General features: G+C 41.8%; 1 protein-coding gene and 2 long non-coding RNA genes across 22 annotated transcripts in view; all 3 read right to left on the bottom strand.

The window, feature by feature from the left end:
- The window catches only part of SSH2 (slingshot protein phosphatase 2), a 306,298-nt gene that overhangs the window by 79,277 nt on the left and 209,858 nt on the right, over positions 1-17,163 (bottom strand). For 15 of the 20 annotated variants that reach the window (XR_013406258.1, XM_015118966.3, XM_077970690.1 and 12 more), the window contains one exon: positions 541-644. Coding sequence is in view for 17 of the 20 variants with exons in the window: in XM_077970690.1 (XP_077826816.1) it covers positions 541-644 (104 nt within the window). In the remaining 3 variants the exon portion in view is untranslated. Of the gene's footprint in view, positions 1-540; positions 645-4,593; positions 4,737-8,733; positions 8,920-17,163 lie in introns of those variants that run through there. The other 5 variants (XM_015118965.3, XM_077970691.1, XM_015118968.3 and 2 more) reach the window with 5 other exon arrangements.
- LOC144335409 (uncharacterized) overlaps positions 12,443-17,163 on the bottom strand; it is a 38,085-nt gene continuing 33,364 nt past the window's right edge. Inside the window, exon 2 of the long non-coding RNA XR_013406263.1 lies at positions 12,443-12,847. This is a non-coding gene — a long non-coding RNA (uncharacterized LOC144335409). The remainder of the gene's footprint in view (positions 12,848-17,163) is intronic.
- LOC144335417 (uncharacterized) lies at positions 14,534-16,951 on the bottom strand. The gene is made up of 2 exons (XR_013406271.1): positions 16,062-16,951; positions 14,534-15,537 (listed from the first exon to the last, which is right to left on the bottom strand). It is a non-coding gene; the product is annotated as an uncharacterized LOC144335417 (long non-coding RNA).

Here is a 17,163-nt window from a genome sequence, read left to right on the forward strand (position 1 = left end):
GCTGAGGCAGGTGGATCACCTGAGGTTAGGAGTTCGAGGCCAGCCTGGCCAACATGGTGAAACCGTGTTTCTACTAAAAATACAAAAATGAGGTGGGTGTGGTGGTGGGCGCTTGTAGTCCCAGCTGCTCAGGAGGCTGAGGGAGAAGAATCGCCCCCAGGAGGTGGAGGTGATCTGGGATCATGGTACAGCACTCCACCCTGACAAAGCGAGACTCCGTCTCAAAAAAACAAAACGAAACAAAAAAAATCTCAATCTTAACTGAGAAGTTTCATATAGCTTCATTAGAGTATTTTGGTACCTTCTTATAATTATTCTAACAAAAATGTATTGAACATCTACTAAGTGTAAAAGACTTAGTTTGCTAAGTGCTAAAAAAATGGTCTCTGAGGGTAAAAGAAAAGTGATTACAGCACAGTACAACACTTTCTTTCACCATTTAAAGAACTTCTGAAGAGATGGGGATGAGGTAATCAGCCTTTTAGAATGTAACACAAGATATAGTTACCAAGAAAGAAATAGTATATATGCCAGCGTTACCTGCATGTTTGTTCCGTCTGTGGCTGATTCTTGGTGTGGATGAGCCATTTCCCCGTGGTAGAAAAAGGGCAGCACCTTTGACAGTTAGAAAGCTCTCGCTGATGCTACAAGGAAAAAGTCAAAAGAAAATATATTATTTAGGAAAGGAAATCAAAGGATAGGATGGATAACCACTTTAGGATTCTCTCTTCCCTATTCCAAAGTTCCAACTTCATGGAACGAAGTAAAAACATAATCAAGAGAGGCTGTGGTTACTCACGCATACACTCCTGCCTACTCTAGACAAGTTTTCTTTCTTTTTCTTTTGTGAAAGGGAGTCTTGCTCTGTTGCCCAGGCTGGAGTGCAGTGGCGCAATCTTGGCTCACTGCAACCTCTGCCTCTTGGGTTCAAGCGATTCTCCTGCCTCAGCCTCCTGAGTAGGCTGGGATTACCGGCACCCGCCACCATGCCTGGCTAATTTTTGTATATCAGTAGACAGGGTTTCACTACATAGGTCAAGCTGGTCTCAAACTCCTGACCTCAAATGATCCGCCCACCTCGGCCTCCCAAAGTGTTGGGAATACAGGCGTAAGCCACCGTGCCCATCCTCTAGATAAGTTTTCTGAAACAAAACTTACAATATTCTTCTTTTTTTTCTTTTTGAGATGGGAGTCTCACTCTGTTGCCAGGCTGGAGTGCAGTGGTGCGATCTTGGCTCACTGCAACAACCTCCAACTCCTAGGTTCAAGTAATTCTCCTGCCTCAGCCTCCTGAGTAGCTGGGATTACAGGAGTGAGCCACTATGACCAGCTAATTTTTGTATTTTTAATAGAGACGGGGTTTTACCATGTTGGTCAGGCTGGTTTTGAACTCCTGACCTCATGTGATCCACCCACCTTGGCCTCCCAAAGTGCTAGGACTACAGGTGTGAGCCACTGAGCCCAGCCAAAACTTACGATATTCTATATACATTACATGGCGGCAGTTAAGAGCGGAGGCTCTGAAACCAGAATGTCTGAGTTTGAATCCTAGCTTTACTTCCTCCTACCAGAGTAGGCCTAAATTTCCCTATCTGTAAAACAGGGATAATAAAATGAAGTTGTTGTGAAGAGCCAATGAGAACACAGCATCTTAAAGTGGTGCCTAGTATACAGCAAAAAGCCCTTAATAAATATTAGTTATAAGTAGATTAGTAGAAGGTTATCAGTAATGATATTTCAATACTGTCCTAATCAGATGTGAAGTATGTTACAATATTTAGCTACTAATAATAGGTCCAAAGTTTGCAAAAAAGATTTATGTTTAAAATATACACCACAGTAAAGTATTACCTCAAAATTTTACTACTGCCAACTTGCATCCCCATACTCAGTGAAAAGAAGTAGTGGGCAGGAAGTGTGTTTAACCCACTGGAGTTTGTCATTCACAAGATGATAATAAAGGTGCAGAATTACTGCTGAGGATAGCGGCTCTTCAAAATAAAATTACTGGTCTAGTCACAGTGGTTCATGCCTGTAATCCCAGTGCTTTGGGAGGCCAAGCCAAGAGGACTGGTTGAGGCTTGGAGTTTGAGACTAGACTAGGCAACACAGTGAGACTCCATCTCCAAAAAAATATTTTAAAAATTAGCTGGGGGTGGTATCATATGCCTGTAGTCCTCGCTATTCAGGAGGGTGAGGTGGGAGGATCGCTTGAGCCTAGGAGTTCGAGATTATAGTGAGTTATGATGGCGCCATTGTACTCCAGCTGGGGTGACAGAGCAAGACTCTGTCTCTTAAAAAAAAAAAAAAAAAAAAAAAAGCAAAAAAAACTAGTGGATACCCATATATAACCAGAAAATAAATCTAAGTTATTTCATATCAATAAACTAAATAAGCCTTTCAAGTTATCCATCAAGTTTCTCACAGAATCTGAAAGGATAGAACTTAACTCACGAAGGCCAAGTTTAGAAATACTTAATAGAGGATTCTAAATTGTTTTTGAGTATAGCACTGCTATTGAAGGTTAGCTAGCGGATTGTAAATGACATTGTCTACTCAATATTTCCACTTGGAAATCTTAATTGGCATGTTAAATTCACGTTGCCAAAACTAAATTCTTGAGTTCCCCTACCCTCAAGTCAATCTCTGGCCTCGTTCTGCAGCCTCATTCTCCCAGTTGTTTAGGCAAAACACCTAATAGTCATCCTTAGTGTCTTTCCTTCCTATAATATATATCTAATCCATTAGCAAGTCCTGTGAGCTTTACTTTTTTTTTTTTTTTTGAGACGGAGTCTCACTCAGTCACCCAGGCTAGAGTGCAGTGGTGCGATCTTGGCTCACTGCAAGTTCCGCCTCCTGGGTTCATGCCATTCTCCTGCCTCAGCCTCCCGAGTATCTGGGACTATAGGCGCCCGCCACCACAACCGGCTAATATTTTTGTATTTTTAGTAGAGACGAGGTTTCACCGTGTTAGCCAGGATGGTCTCAATCTCCTGACCTCGTGATCCACCTGTCTCGGCCTCTCAAAGTGCTGGGATTACAGGCGTGAGCCACCGCACCCGGCCAGCTTTACTTTCAAATATATCTTGAACCTGCCCACTTATTCCTATCACCACTATCACACTGGTCCATGGCACCATCATTCCTTACTTGGACCACTATTTAAAAAGTTTTTCTTAAAAAAGCCTTTTACTACAGAAAATGTCAAACATACACAAAAGTAGAGGGAATACTATAATAAGGCCCCGTGTTCCCATCACATTCAAGCTTTAATTTGTGGCAAATTTTGTTTCTTCTACATCCTCACCCATTTACCTTGCCCCTGAAGTGAAACAAACCCCAGGCACTGTATGAAAACAAAAAACAAAAAACAAAAAAACTTCTTAACAGGTCTATCTGCAACCACTTCTGCCCTCCATCATCTACTCATCAAACAGCAACCAGAGTGACTTAAAAATCATATAGATCATACAGTGTCACTTCCCTGCTTAAAACCCTCCAAAGGCTTCCTTTTGTACTTATAAATAAAAAAGCCAGTCTTTAGCTTGGTCTTCAAGGCCCTGTAACATACTACAGGACTACTCCTTTGATCTTACATCATCTCCCCTTTTGTTTACCATGATCTGTGATTCTTCTTTCTGTTTCTTCGATGTTTCAGGGCCTTTGTGCTCTCTGTTCTCTACTTGGAATACTTTTCTTGTGGCCTGTTACTATGTAAGTCTCAGCTCCAATATCACTGCTCCTTCCCCCAATTCCAATCATACTTTATCCTGTTGTTCTGTTTTGTTTCCTTCAGAATATTTATCATAAACTAAAATTATATTTATTCACGTGCATACTTGTGGTTACCTTCCTATAGTAGAATATAAGCTCCATGAGAGCAAGGACTTAATTTTGCGCATCACTGTAGCTGCAGCACTGGAAACAGTGTAAGGCACATATTAGCTGCTTGAACAATAGGTGATGGATGAATGAATTTATCCCAGGTTTTTTCCACACTGTATATCTGTCCTGTCACTGTAGCAGAAACTGTAATTTAGGACAAGTCTCACATGTAAAAATAATCATTATAGAACTCAATATATGTGGCAGATTAATGGACTTTAAAATGTTTGATGATAGATTAGCAAATGAAATTAAATCACCTCTATAACGTTATCAGACACTGATTCAATTTTATCCTTTAATAAAGTCCATGAAGCTAATACAACCTTTGAGGTAACCTGCCAAATAGACTGAAACATGTCTTCTAAAAACAAAAGAATAAACAAATGTCACTTTAAAAATTTGCATGCTGGCTGGGTGTGGGGGTGTCTTGATTTTGTTTTGTTTTCATCTTTAAATAAAGCATTGCTCTCTTGTGGTCTGTTGCACAAGCCTTGTCTGTTGTTACGTCCGTGATGTTCACATGCCACCCTACTGTGGGTCACTCTGTTCCACTCACATTACGGGAACAACCTAAAACAAAATGTCTGAGTGACAGGATGAGTGGGCTACACCACAGACAGGAAATGAAATTCACACTTTTGCCAACACAGCAACTGTTGCTTTACTAAATGAAAATATTTTAAAAATAAAGGTTAAATACTCTACCTATTCACCAGGCAAAGTAACAGCTTTGGACACTGTAGGTTCCAGTAAACAAAGGAGTTCGCTACATCTACAAAAGAAGTGTGTGTATTTGTTGAACAGTTTAAAACAATTGAACATACTTCAGTCATTCCTTTTGTAAGATAGGTAGTTTCTCTTTGACAAACACTATTTTAAGAACTTCCTGGTTTTTGGAGTTCAGTAATACTGTTTTTTTTTATAGATATATTTGTTGCTTATGCTTTAAAGCATATCTAAGTACATTCTTGCTTTAAAGCATATCTAAATGTGTTATTTAAAATGTATGTAGGGCTTTCTCAAAGTAAGGGTTAAGGAGCTAAACAAAGGCCATTGGTTAGTTCAAAGCCACCTGGACTCTGAAAACTCCTGATTATAAAAGAAAGGTCAGGAACCAAACTCACATATAGTATAAATATCACAAATTCACACATAAGAGGCTTTCCTATTTGAAACACAAATGTCAATAAATTTTTCTGATGGAACAAAATGCACAAGGTAGGCCAATAGACTACTATTTGTTTTTTTTTGTTTTGTTTTTTTTTTTTGAGATAGAGTCTTGCTCTGTCGCCCAGGCTGGAGTGCAATGGTGAGATCTTGGCTCACTGCAACCTCTGCCTCCCGGGCTCAAACGATTATCATGCCTCAGTCTCTCAAGCAGCTGGGACTACAGGCATATGTCACCACACCTGGCTAATTTTTGTATTTTTAGTAGAGATGGGGTTTCACCATGTTGCCCAGGCTTGTCTGGAACTCCTGACCTTAAATGATCCGCCCAAAATTGGCCTTAAATTGGCCTCCCAAAATGCTGGGATTACAGGTGTGATCCACAGCGCCCGGCCCAAGACTACTATTTAATACTATTATAATAGGTGCGATATAGGCTCCCAGAGACTTGTGGCAGACAATCTGGATGGTATAATCAATCCTCTTTATTCTGTGGCCCCAGGTTATGACCCCTCAGTTATCAAAAAAGTGACATTCTGTTGGTCACAAGGGGACCAGAAATAAGTGTGTGGCTGATTACAAAAATCTCTTATCATAACGGAAAAAAATTCATAGCATGGAAGTGATAAAACAAAATTTATAACCACCACCAGAGTTTAGGGAGATAAAATTCCACTTGAAAATTAAATGCTTTATTTGCATCTGAAGAAAATTATATGTAAATTTAATTGCATATACTTTTGTGTAAGGTAAAAGGTTGGTATATCTTGCCAGAATAATAAAAGATTTATTATGTAAATATGTCTTTCTGAAATAGTTGCTTAAAAATTCAATTGACATGGAGTTGTCAGTTGTCTAATTAAAAGTCTGTTCTTGCTGGGTGCAGTGGCTCACGCCTGTAATCCCAGCACTTTGGGAGGCCAAGGCGGGTGGATCACCTGAGGTCAGGAGTTGGAGACCAGCCTGGCCAACATGGCAAAATCCCATCTCTACTAAAAACACAAAAAAATTAGCCGGGCGTGGTGGCGGGCGCCTGTAATCCCAGCTGCTAGGGAGGCTGAGGCAAGAGAATTGCTGGTACCCGGAAGGCGGAGGTTGCAGTGAGCTGAGACTGTACCACTGCACTCCAGTCTGGACGACGGAGTGGAACTCCGTTTCAAAAAAAAAAAATCTGTTCTTTAAAAAGGCAGGTGAAAACTTTTTCATGTTTCTGAATTGACTAGTTCTGTAGAGTCTAGCACAGAAACAGAACAGCAGTAAACTCTATGAAGTCATTTGTATGTGATTACAGATGCCTAAGTTAAATATAACCCCAAAGGACTTAAGAAGCCCTACAGTAAGGAATAAATGAGATAAAGAGAATACTATTTTCTTGATCTAAAGAGAATAATTAGCTGCTTGATACAAATATGACAGGATCACCTTTCTAATAGAGCACTCGTGACAGTGAAGTCCTCCAGAGTCTTTATAACTTAAAAACATCTATGCTTCTCTTTGCCATAGACTGCTTGCTCAACAAGGGGAAAGTCAGCCCTGGTTAAGAAATATATATATATATGTATATATATGTGTGTGTATATATATGTAAATATGTGTGTGTATGTATATATAATGAGCTAATAATAGCTAACTCAACTATATATCTACTGTATGCTGGGTGCATTTTACACTACTTTATTTAACCTTCCTAACAATTCTATGAAGTAGGTACTAGTAAAAGACTGAGGGCTCAGAGATCATAAATTACTTGCTTAAGATCATACAGCTAGTAAGCCTAGCAAGCCTCAGAGCAAGGATTCAAACCAAGATTTGACTTGAAAGCTTATGTTCTGAATCATTCTCTACCGTGTTGTTTTCGCTTTATGATATAGTTTATGGTAGACGAAATACAATGTCTTCCGTATACACCTTTTCAACAGAATGGAATTTAAAAGTAGAGTACAGGGGCTGAGTGTGGTGGTTCATGCCTGTAATCCCAGCACTTTGGAAGGCCAAGGAGGGTGGATCACTTGAGGCCAGGAGTTCAGGACCAGCCTGGCCATCATGGTGAAACCCCATCTCTAATAAAAATACAAAAATCAGCCAGGTGTGTTGGCTCACACCTGTAATACCAGCACTTTGGGAGGCCAAGGAGGGTGGATCATTTGAGGCCAGGAGTTCGAGACTGGCCTGGCCATCATGGTGAAACTCCGTCTCTACTAAAAATATAAAAATTAGCCAGGTGTGGTGGCACACGCTTATAATCCCAGCTACCTGGGAGGCTGCGGCAAGAGAATTGCTTGAACTCTGGAGGTGAAGTTTGCAGTGAGCTGAGATCATGCCACTGCACTCCAGCCTGGGCAACAGAGTGAAACTCCATTTCAAAAAAAAAAAAAAAAAAGAAAAAAAAAAAGGTAGAGTACAGGAGTGAGAGAAAACTACTGAAATCCATTTGGATTCCAACTCTTCTCATTTTCCCCAGCACTTTCCCAACAAGGCCATAAACAGAAAGACCATACTGAGGGGGATAAAGAACATGTCTGAGAGATGAATCCAGACAGTAGAGCAAGTTGTAATATCTGCTGGGAATGACGGTGGCATCTCAGTCTCAAAATATTGAGGAAAGATTACTCGGCCTTAAAAATATTTGGGAAAGTGCTCTGTGACAATCCCTTCTGATCAAAATCACTTCCTAAAGTACAACATTTGTTAACTGGTAGTTTCTTCTTAAAAAGTGTAGAGGAAAAGGTCAACTAAGGGAAGAAAATACTTAACTGTTCTGAGGTTGAAATAATCTTTGAGGAATGTGGCCAGGGTGATCATCCATGACCAGCAGGAAGGTCAAGAAAGCAAAACAAAGCAACAACATACCTGGCCTAATTGCTGAACGTCAGTTGGATAGAAATTCCACTGTTCTACATGCACACATACAAGAAATGGCTCATTTACTATGAGAAATCAAGTGGCAGAAAGTAGATGTTATACTAAAATGAAGGAAACAGATTTTCATGTTTATAATGTTTGTAATGCCAAACTCTGGAGTTGGTTTGAAAATTCTGCTTGAAGCCAAAATCAGCAGGCATATTATTGTGTAATATTGGCTGCATGCAATATTATTGCACAAGGTGAGTGGTTGGTATTTACGTTAATTTCAAGTACCACACATAATCTGAACTCATACTTTCGTCTTGAAGAATACTCATCTAGCAAAAACTTTCAAATACATTCCACTCTCCCAATATTTTTCCCCTCCTGATAAGCTTTCTCTGCTTAGTTAATTTTCAGATTCAAGGTGCTAGGACAGCTTCTGTCAACCCCACTAGGTGGAAAGGAATTCATGTTCTCACTTGGTGTGACCACACCACAGACAGGGAATTTCATAATAAAAAGTTTCAAATATCAGACCAGAGTTCAAGGAACTACACAGCTATCAATACTAATGCCTAATGAAAAAATCTGGCCAAACTCCTAAAACAGGAAGGAAAAAGTAATTATTCCTTGATGTATGCAACCTGGCTGCAAAAGTCAAAAGGACACCTCCAGGTAGTGAAGAAAATGTGATTCTGTAATCCTAAAGGAATTCAGAATACAACAGGAGAAAATCCAAACCCAAATATCGTACTGTTCTCTGTAAGTAGACATTCCTCCCCTACCCCCGCAGCATGACCAAACACTGAATATTAGAATGCCCAGCCATACCTGGAATCCTCTCTCTGAGGGCATTGATTTCCCAGACACATGCCTCTGAATGCAAGTGTCAGGATTATTTCTATCCTTATCACCAGACAAGCAGAGACTGGGCCACGTGAGTAGACCAATTACTGGCCAAAGCAGAGAAGAGCTTAGGACTCTGGTTCTTACTCAGTAACAATAACCATCAGACTTAGTTCCAGCTAATCTTCCACTTAAACTCTGTTGCACAATGCCCAGCACAACTACGCTAGGATGCAGCTATCTGTTTTTCCCCTTTCCTAAAACTGAAGGGGAGAAAAAGGATCTTTTTGTTTAAGACTGAGAGACAAATTCCAATCTGGACAAAACTCCCTGGTCATTTCACTACAGATCATAAATCGAAGGCAAAAACAAAACAAAAAACTCAAATTACTTGTTCTGCTCATTTTGAATGTTCATTTACTGATAAGATCTTCTAATTCCATTTTTGCTTTAACCATGTGCATCTTAGAAATGTCTGACAGAGACATAATTTAGGATCAATAATTTTACCACTGGTCATACAATTAACCTTCTAGTTTTTACAGATGGGGAACATCTGCTTTGACATTTGTTGTTTTTGGCTGTTCAGCAATAGATTTATCTTTTTCAATATCACCCTACTCTCCTTTTGGGGAATCCATTCAAATGTGGTTTTGGTGGCTTCCAACTCTGGAACTGCAAGGGGTTTTGTAGGAAGCTGGAATGTGGCTTACATCTGGCCAGCTGGAAATTCTCCCCTTGGAATCTGAATCTCCCCTGGAAACTTTCCCCTGGGACCATACCCCATTATTCCTATTGCTTTGGATACATGGGGAGTGTCGAGGTATGGGACAGTCTGCTCCTGCTCCCTGGTCTTCCCTGAATGACCCTAGCTCTTTCCTTTGAACCCCAAATATCTGAGACAGGTCTCAGTCAGTTTAGGAAGTTTATTTTGCCAAAGTTAAGAATGTATGCCCGTGACACAGCCTCAGGAGGTCCTGACAACATGTGCCCAGTGTGGTCGGGGCACAGCTTGGTTTTATACATTTTAGGGAGACACGAGACATCAATCGATATATGTAAAATGTACACTGGTTCTGTCAAGAAAGGCGAGATAATTTGAAGTGGGGAGAGGACTTCCAGGTAATAGGAAGATACAAGACAAATGGTTGCATTCTTCTGGGTTTCTGATTAGCCTTTCCAAAGAAGGCAATCAGGTTTGCATTTATCTCATTGAGCAGAGGAGGCATGACTTTGAGTTCTGTCTGTCCTTTGTCCACAATTCCTAGTGAGGGAGGTATGTAGCTTTTAAAAATCTTAGTAGCTATCTTTTTAGGAATAGAATGAGGGGCAGGTTTGCCCTAAGCACTTCCCAGCTTGACTTTTCCCTTTGGCTTGGTGATGATTTGGGTGATGATTTGGTGATGATTCTGAGATTTATTTTCCTTTCATACATCTGTTCTCTAAGTTTGGTCCTCTAGTCTTCCATTAGGATGCCTGACATCTTTCTGACAAATATTTTACTTATGATAGTTAAAATTCATTTCTGGCTGGGCGCGGTGGCCCACGCCTGTAATCTCAGTACTTTAGGAGGCCGAGGTGGGCGGATCCTTGAGGTCAGGAGTTCGAGACCCATCTGGCCAACATGGTGAAACCCCCATCTCTACTAAAAATACAAAAAATAGCCAGGCGTGGTGGCATGTGCCTGTAATCCCAGCTACTCGGGAGGCTGAGGCAGGAGAATCGCTTGAATCCGGGAGGCGGAGTTTGCAGTGAGCCGAGATCACATCACTGCACTCCAGCCTGGGCGACAGAGTAAGACTGTCTCAAAAACAAAACAAAACAAAACATTTCTGAGCTTGTGACAGAGAATCTAACATATCAACTGAAGCCCAGAGAATTTACTGATTTACCCTAAAATCACATAGCTAGTTAGCAGTAGGGCCAGGCTTAAGCCCCCATGTCATCTGACACTCTGGGCAGCACTTTAGTCCTTTATTCTGTTAGATGTTATTACAACAGGACATATTGCTAAATAATAGCTTAAACAACTAGCAGTTAAAAACACTGCTGGTCAAGGCTGGGCGTGGTGGCTCTCACCCGTAATCCCAGCACTCTGGGAGGCTGAGGCAGGTGGATTACAACATCAGGAGTTTGAGACCATCCTGGCTAAAACAGCGAAACCCCGTCTCTACTAAAAATAGAAAAAATTAGCCGGGTGTGGTGGCATGCGCCTGTAATCCCAGCTACTCAGGAGGCTGAGGCAGGAGAATCACTTGAACCCGGGAGGCGGAGGCTGCAGTGAGCCAAGATTGCGCCATTGCACTCCAGCCTGGGCGACAGAGTGAGACGCCATCTCAAACAAACAAACAAACAAACAAACAAACAACAACCAAAAAACACCACCACCACTGGTCAGTTCATCTGAAGAGAATAAAGGCAGGATTCCACTGCAAAGCTTGGTATGATGCTTGTTCTACTTTTCTTTCTCTTTCTTTTGTTTTTTTTTTTTTTCTTTTAGCTTTTGGTTTGAGTTTTAAAGTACTACCAAATCATGGAAGATCAGAGCTCGAGGGCCTTTAGGAGTGTAAGGCAGGGCTCTAAATGGAAGTAGTTGGGCCTAATTCACCATATGTCTTGTGAGACCAAGCACAGATCTAAAATAATTTTGACTTTTGAATACCTTTGAAAAGAACACACCCTATCCCATTCCTCCAGGTAGCCACCATTCTTGGATTTACACCAGGCAGCCTTGCTACAAAACACTTCTGAGTTTGAGCTAAGACCCAAAAGACCAGACTTTATCACGACACCACTGCTGTCTTCTTGTCTTCCTCTTTGTGCGGCCACCTTAGCAAGGTTCGGCCTCAGTCTTGCCTCCAGTAGCCATCCAAAAATAACCACTACCTCCCTCACCCCCAAACAAAAACAGAAAACAAAAACCTAGGTGCCCAGGAAAGGAACTGGTCTCAAGCAACTTCCCAACACACAACCGACCCTAGTTCTCCTGGTGACTGACAGCGGTGGAGAGTTTTGTTTTTGAGAAGGTCCTCCTCCAAAGAGAGGAGAAACTGCCTCAGCTCAAAGGAACCCATTTCCCTTACAGACTGAATCCACAAAGCTTCTTGGTCCTGCAGCCCTAAACTCTAGATTTAAATACCATTTCAAAATGGAAAAATTTAAAAGCTGTCTGGACCCAAAAGTAAATGACCTGAAAAGTTCTTTCTCGGTATTTAAAATGCTGGATGTCTTGGTTACTAAGAGACATGACCAACATGTCTTTTTGTTTTGTTTTGCTTACTAACAAAATAAACAAAATAAAAGGAGATTGACTCAGAAAAACTGTTCAGCATTTGAAAAATAATTTCATTTGCATGATTCAACAAATGCCTTCCCAGGCATTTAAAAACACACCTGCAGAAGAAACGCAAATTAGGCTTTCAAGCATTTGGCCTAAGTGTCAAACCCTGTTTTCAGACCATTCTCTTTCACCCTTGGCAATGTGTCTTTGAGGCTAAGGTCATCTTCTGTTCTTTGTTGCTGTTACCTTCTGATATCCTTGTCACTCTTTTTTTTTTTTACCCTTTATCTTGTCCAATCTTATTTCCCCAATTCCTACTATAATCTTAAGATATTTCAGTGTTCATACAGATGAACATCCAACAACTTTGTCTCAAAATTTCCCATCCTCTTGGTCTTTAAAGACCTTCACTCCTTTTAGACTTCTAATTCACAGGGTCCCTCTGGAAGTCACGAGTTCTTGATGGACTTAATTTCAGAAATTAAACTCTCACTTTCTGATTACAACTCCCTCTCCTTGTAATTCCCAAGTGTTCACTCCCTCTTCAAGCTGAGGGAGACTCCTAGACCCCTGATTCCTCAATTTTTCCTTTTTTTTTTTTTTTGTTTTTTTTGTTTTTTGAGACAGAGTGTCGCTCTGTTGCCCAGTAACGGTGCAATCTCGGCTCACTGCAACCTTTGCCTCCTGGGCTCAAGCAATTCCCCTGCCTCAGCCTCCAGAGTAGCTGGGATTACAGGAACGTGCCACTGCACCCAGCTAATTTTTGTATTTTTAGTAGAGACGGGGTTTCGCCATGTTGCCCAGGTTGGTCTTGAACTCCTGACCTCAGGTAATCAACCAGCCTCGGTCTCCCAAAGTGCTGGGATTACAGACGTGAGCCACCACGCCTAGTGACTCCTCAGTTTTTTTTAGGCTATCAACCTCCTTTTGGCTTTTTCTTCCCTAACCAACCTAGTCCCATGTCCTATTTCTTTCTTTTTTTTTTTTTTTGAGACGGAGTCTCGCTCTATCACCCAGGCTGGAGTGCAGTGGTGTGATCTCGGCTCACTGCAAGCTCCGCCTCTTGGGTTCACGCCATTCTCCTGCCTCAGCCTCCCAAGCAGCTGGGACTACAGGCGCCCACCACCACACCCGGCTAACTTTTTGTATTTTTAGCAGAGACGGGGTTTCACCATGTTGGCCAGGATGGTCTCAATCTCCTGACCTCGTGATCCACCTGCCTCGGCCTCCCAAAGTGCTGGGATTACAGGCATGAGCCACCGCGCCTGGTCCACATGTCCTATTTCTTTCTTTCTTTTTTTTTTTTTTTTGAGACAGAGTCTCGCTCTGTTACCCAGGCTGGAGTGCAGTGGCGTGATGTCAGCTCACTGCAACCTCCGCCTTCCAGGTTCACATCATCTCCTGCCTCAGCCTCCCAAGTAGCTGGGACTACAGGCACCTGCCACCAGGCCCGGATAATTTTTTGTATTTTTAGTAGAGACGGGGTTTCACTGTGTTAGCCGGGATGGTCTCAATCTCCTGACCTCGTGATCTGCCCGCCTCGGCCTCCCAAAGTGCTGCGATTACAGGAGTGAGCCACCACGCTTGGCCTCCATGTCCTATTTCTCAACTGGTTTCCCTACAGTCTATTCTCTTTGCTCCTGATTTCCCTTCATAATACTACAGCTTAAAATGATATGGCTATTTGATGTGTTATTTATTATTATTATCTGTCTGAGCAGTAACTCTCTGTTGTTTAGCACATTACCTGACACTAAATAAATGTTTAGTAATTATAGTAATTCTACATTGGAATCAATGAAAGAAAAGCAGCTGAACACTTAAGGAGGTAAGAAACCATGCCTCTGGATGCCACAGCACATTCACGGTCTCAGTGCAAGGATATCAGAGATGACAGCAACCACACTGACTTGACTCAGCGGGGCACTTAACACCTCTGGACAGCTCCCTCTCCTATTCTTTTCCACTGTTATTTCAAACCCTCTCTACTCTCCCAAAGTCCCATTGCAACTCCTATTTCCTTCAACTTTCCACAGTTAACTTGACCTTCTACACTACCAAGAAAATGGAGGCTAGCTAGTGTGATTTCTCTCAATTACTTTCTCTCACCTGCAGACTTATCTCCTTCAATCTGAGAGAATGATGCATTCAGCTGTCACCTATGTCTTTGGTCCCATTCCCTCAACTCCTAGTTTTCTCTCTCTAGTGACTACTTCTCCTCAGCTTGGAAACATGCTCAAGTCTGGTCTCTCATACCCTTAAAAGAAAACAACCTCCATGCCCCCAAACCTTAACTTGATCCTGTGTTCTAAGTTCTTATTTATTTATTTATAAATTACAGTCCAGAGGTCTTTTATTTATTTATTTTGTTAACACCTATTATGCCATGAATTCACAGGGAGTAGGTTCCAGCAGCTCAGGCTCCTTCCCATTGGTTCTCACAAAGTGTGCTTCTCTGGGTGGAGCAGGCTTCAGTTGAACCAAGGTACCTTTCTCTTTGGCTTCTTTCTTTTTCTGATCATTTTCCTTCACGTGTTTCAGGAAGCTATCTTGGCTCTTAGAGTGCTTTATGTGCTCAATACACACATTAATTCTCTTGGCAAGAATCTTGCCCTTAACTTGTTTGTTTACAACAATGCCAACAGCATGCCAGGTCACACTGTAGACTCTCCAGTTTAGCCATGGTAACACTTGTGGGGCATTCCTTTTTGGACAGCACCCATTCCCTTGATGTCTACATTATCACCTTTCTTATAGATTCGCATATACATGGCCAAAGGAACAACTCCATGTTTTCCAAAAGGCCTAGAGAACATATATCAGGTGCCTCTCCTCTTTCCCTTTGTGTTCGTCATTTTGGTGAATTACTGGAAGATGGCAGTTCCGGCTGAAAGTCTAAGTTCTTTTTATTAAGAAGGAAGTCTATACTTGCTGTCCCCATTTTCTTCCCTTGCCAGTCAATTTTTCTACCTACTGGCATCTTGCTTCTGTCTCACCACTCCTCTGAAACTCCTCCCCCACTCTGAGTTTGCCAATGATTTCCCCAGTGATAGATCCTAAGGACAAAGACCCCCAGTCTTTAGCTTAGCATCAATTTCTGCTCTTCATTTAATACCTAATGTGTACCGGCAAATCACTTTCTCCTTTTTGACTACCCTGCCCCTGTTCCCCTTAGTTTCTAAGACATTAAGTCCCTCTGGTATCTCTCTGACCATTCCAGTTCCATATCCTTTGTCAGTAACCCTACCCTATCCACTGCCCTTAAAACAGAGAGTCTGTTTGACCTTCAAAGTGCTTTGAAACATAAATTTATTGACAGTTTTTTTTTGAAGCAGGGTCTCACTCTGTTCACCTAGGCTGGAGGGCAGTGGTGTGTTCATGGCTCACTGCAGCCTCAACCTCATAGGCTCACGCAGTCCTGCCACTTCAGCATCCTGAGTAGCTGGGACTCCAGGTATGTGCTACCATGCCTGGCTAATTTTTTAATATTTTGTAGAGATGAGGTCTCGCTATGTTGCCCAAGCTGGTATAGAACTTCTGGACTCAAGCAATCCTCCTGCCTTGGCCTCCCAAAGTGCTGAGATTATAGGTGTGAGCCACTGAGCTCAGCCCACTGACAATTAATTATACTTAAAAATCCAGCTTCTTTTGAACAATCATGAAATGTGAACACACATGTCCATCTAGCAACAACTGGCCAGAGATAAGCAGTGGCTGCCATTTTAGACATGAGATGTTGGTAAGTGCTATGGAGAAAAATGAAGCGAGAAAGAGTAACAGGGAGTGCTGCTGTGTATACTTACTTGTGTTATAAGATATGGCAAGGAAAATCTCTTCACTAAGCTGACATTTAAACAGAGATCTGTAGGAATTAGGGGAGGGAGCCATGTAGCTGTTTGGAAAAAGAACATTAAAGGCAGTTGGGGGAGCTGGGCGTGGTGGCGTGCACCTGTAATCCCAACTACTCTGGAGGATGAGGTGGAAGGATCACTTGAGCCACGAGTTTAAAACCAGCCTGGGCAACATAGCTTACTATCTTAAAAAAAGGTAGTGGGAGCAACAGATGTAAAGGCCCTGAGGCAGAAGAGTGACTGGTTAGCTTGGGAATCAGCAAGGAGGTCAGGGGCACTGAAATGTAGTGAGCCAACAATGAGTGGTAGAAAATGAGACCAAAGAGGTAGAGAAGGGCAAGTGGTGTAGGGTTTCAGTGTTTCTACTTCCTCATTTGTAACTCACTTTCCAATACATTGTAATTGGGATTTTCTTTTGCTTGTAAAATCCAATGAACATTTTCTCAGTCCTTATCAAATGTCTGACCATTTGATATTGTTAACAACCATCCATCTTCTTGAAACTTTCTTATTATTCCTTCTATGTTTCTGACTATTCCTTCACATTCTCATTTGTGGGCTCCTATTCTTTTGCCAACTTCTAAAATATGATGTCTTCTATGATTTCGTGGAAGACCACTCCTCTCCTTCTTCTACATACACTCTTCTGAATGTCTTTAGCCAAACTTATGGCTATCACCATCCTATATGTTGATGACTCCTGATTAGTTATCTATTAATGCATAGCAAATTATCCTAAAACTTAAAAGCCTAAAACAATAAAAAACATTTATTATGTCACACAGTTTTTGAGAATCAGGAATTCAGGAACAGCTTAGCTGGGTGGTTCTGGCTTAAGGTCTCTTAAGAGGAGGCAGTCCCGTCCTGGCTAACAGGGTGAAACCCCGTCTCTACTAAAAATACAAAACATTAGCTAGGTGTGGTGGCAGGCACCTGTAGTCCCAGCTACTCGGGAGGCTGAGGCAGGAGAATGGTGTGAACCCGGGAGGCGGAGCTTGCAGTAAGTCGAGATCGCACCACTGCACTCCAGCCTGGGTGAGAGAGTGAGATTCCATCTCAAAAAAAAAAAAAAGAGGCTGCAGTCATCTGAAGCCTAGACTGGGACTGGAGGATCTGTTTCCAAGATGGCTCATTTACATGGCTGCTGATAGGAGACCTCAGTTCTTTGCCATGTAAATTTCTCCTCTGGGCTGCCTGAGTGTCCTTACGACGTGGCAGCTGACTTTCCCCAGAATGAGTGATCCCAGGGAGAACAAGGTAGCAGAACAATGCTTTGTGACTTAA

The sequence above is a fragment of the Macaca mulatta genome, chromosome 16, assembly GCF_049350105.2.
Source record: "Macaca mulatta isolate MMU2019108-1 chromosome 16, T2T-MMU8v2.0, whole genome shotgun sequence".
Lineage (NCBI taxonomy): Eukaryota > Metazoa > Chordata > Mammalia > Primates > Cercopithecidae > Macaca > Macaca mulatta.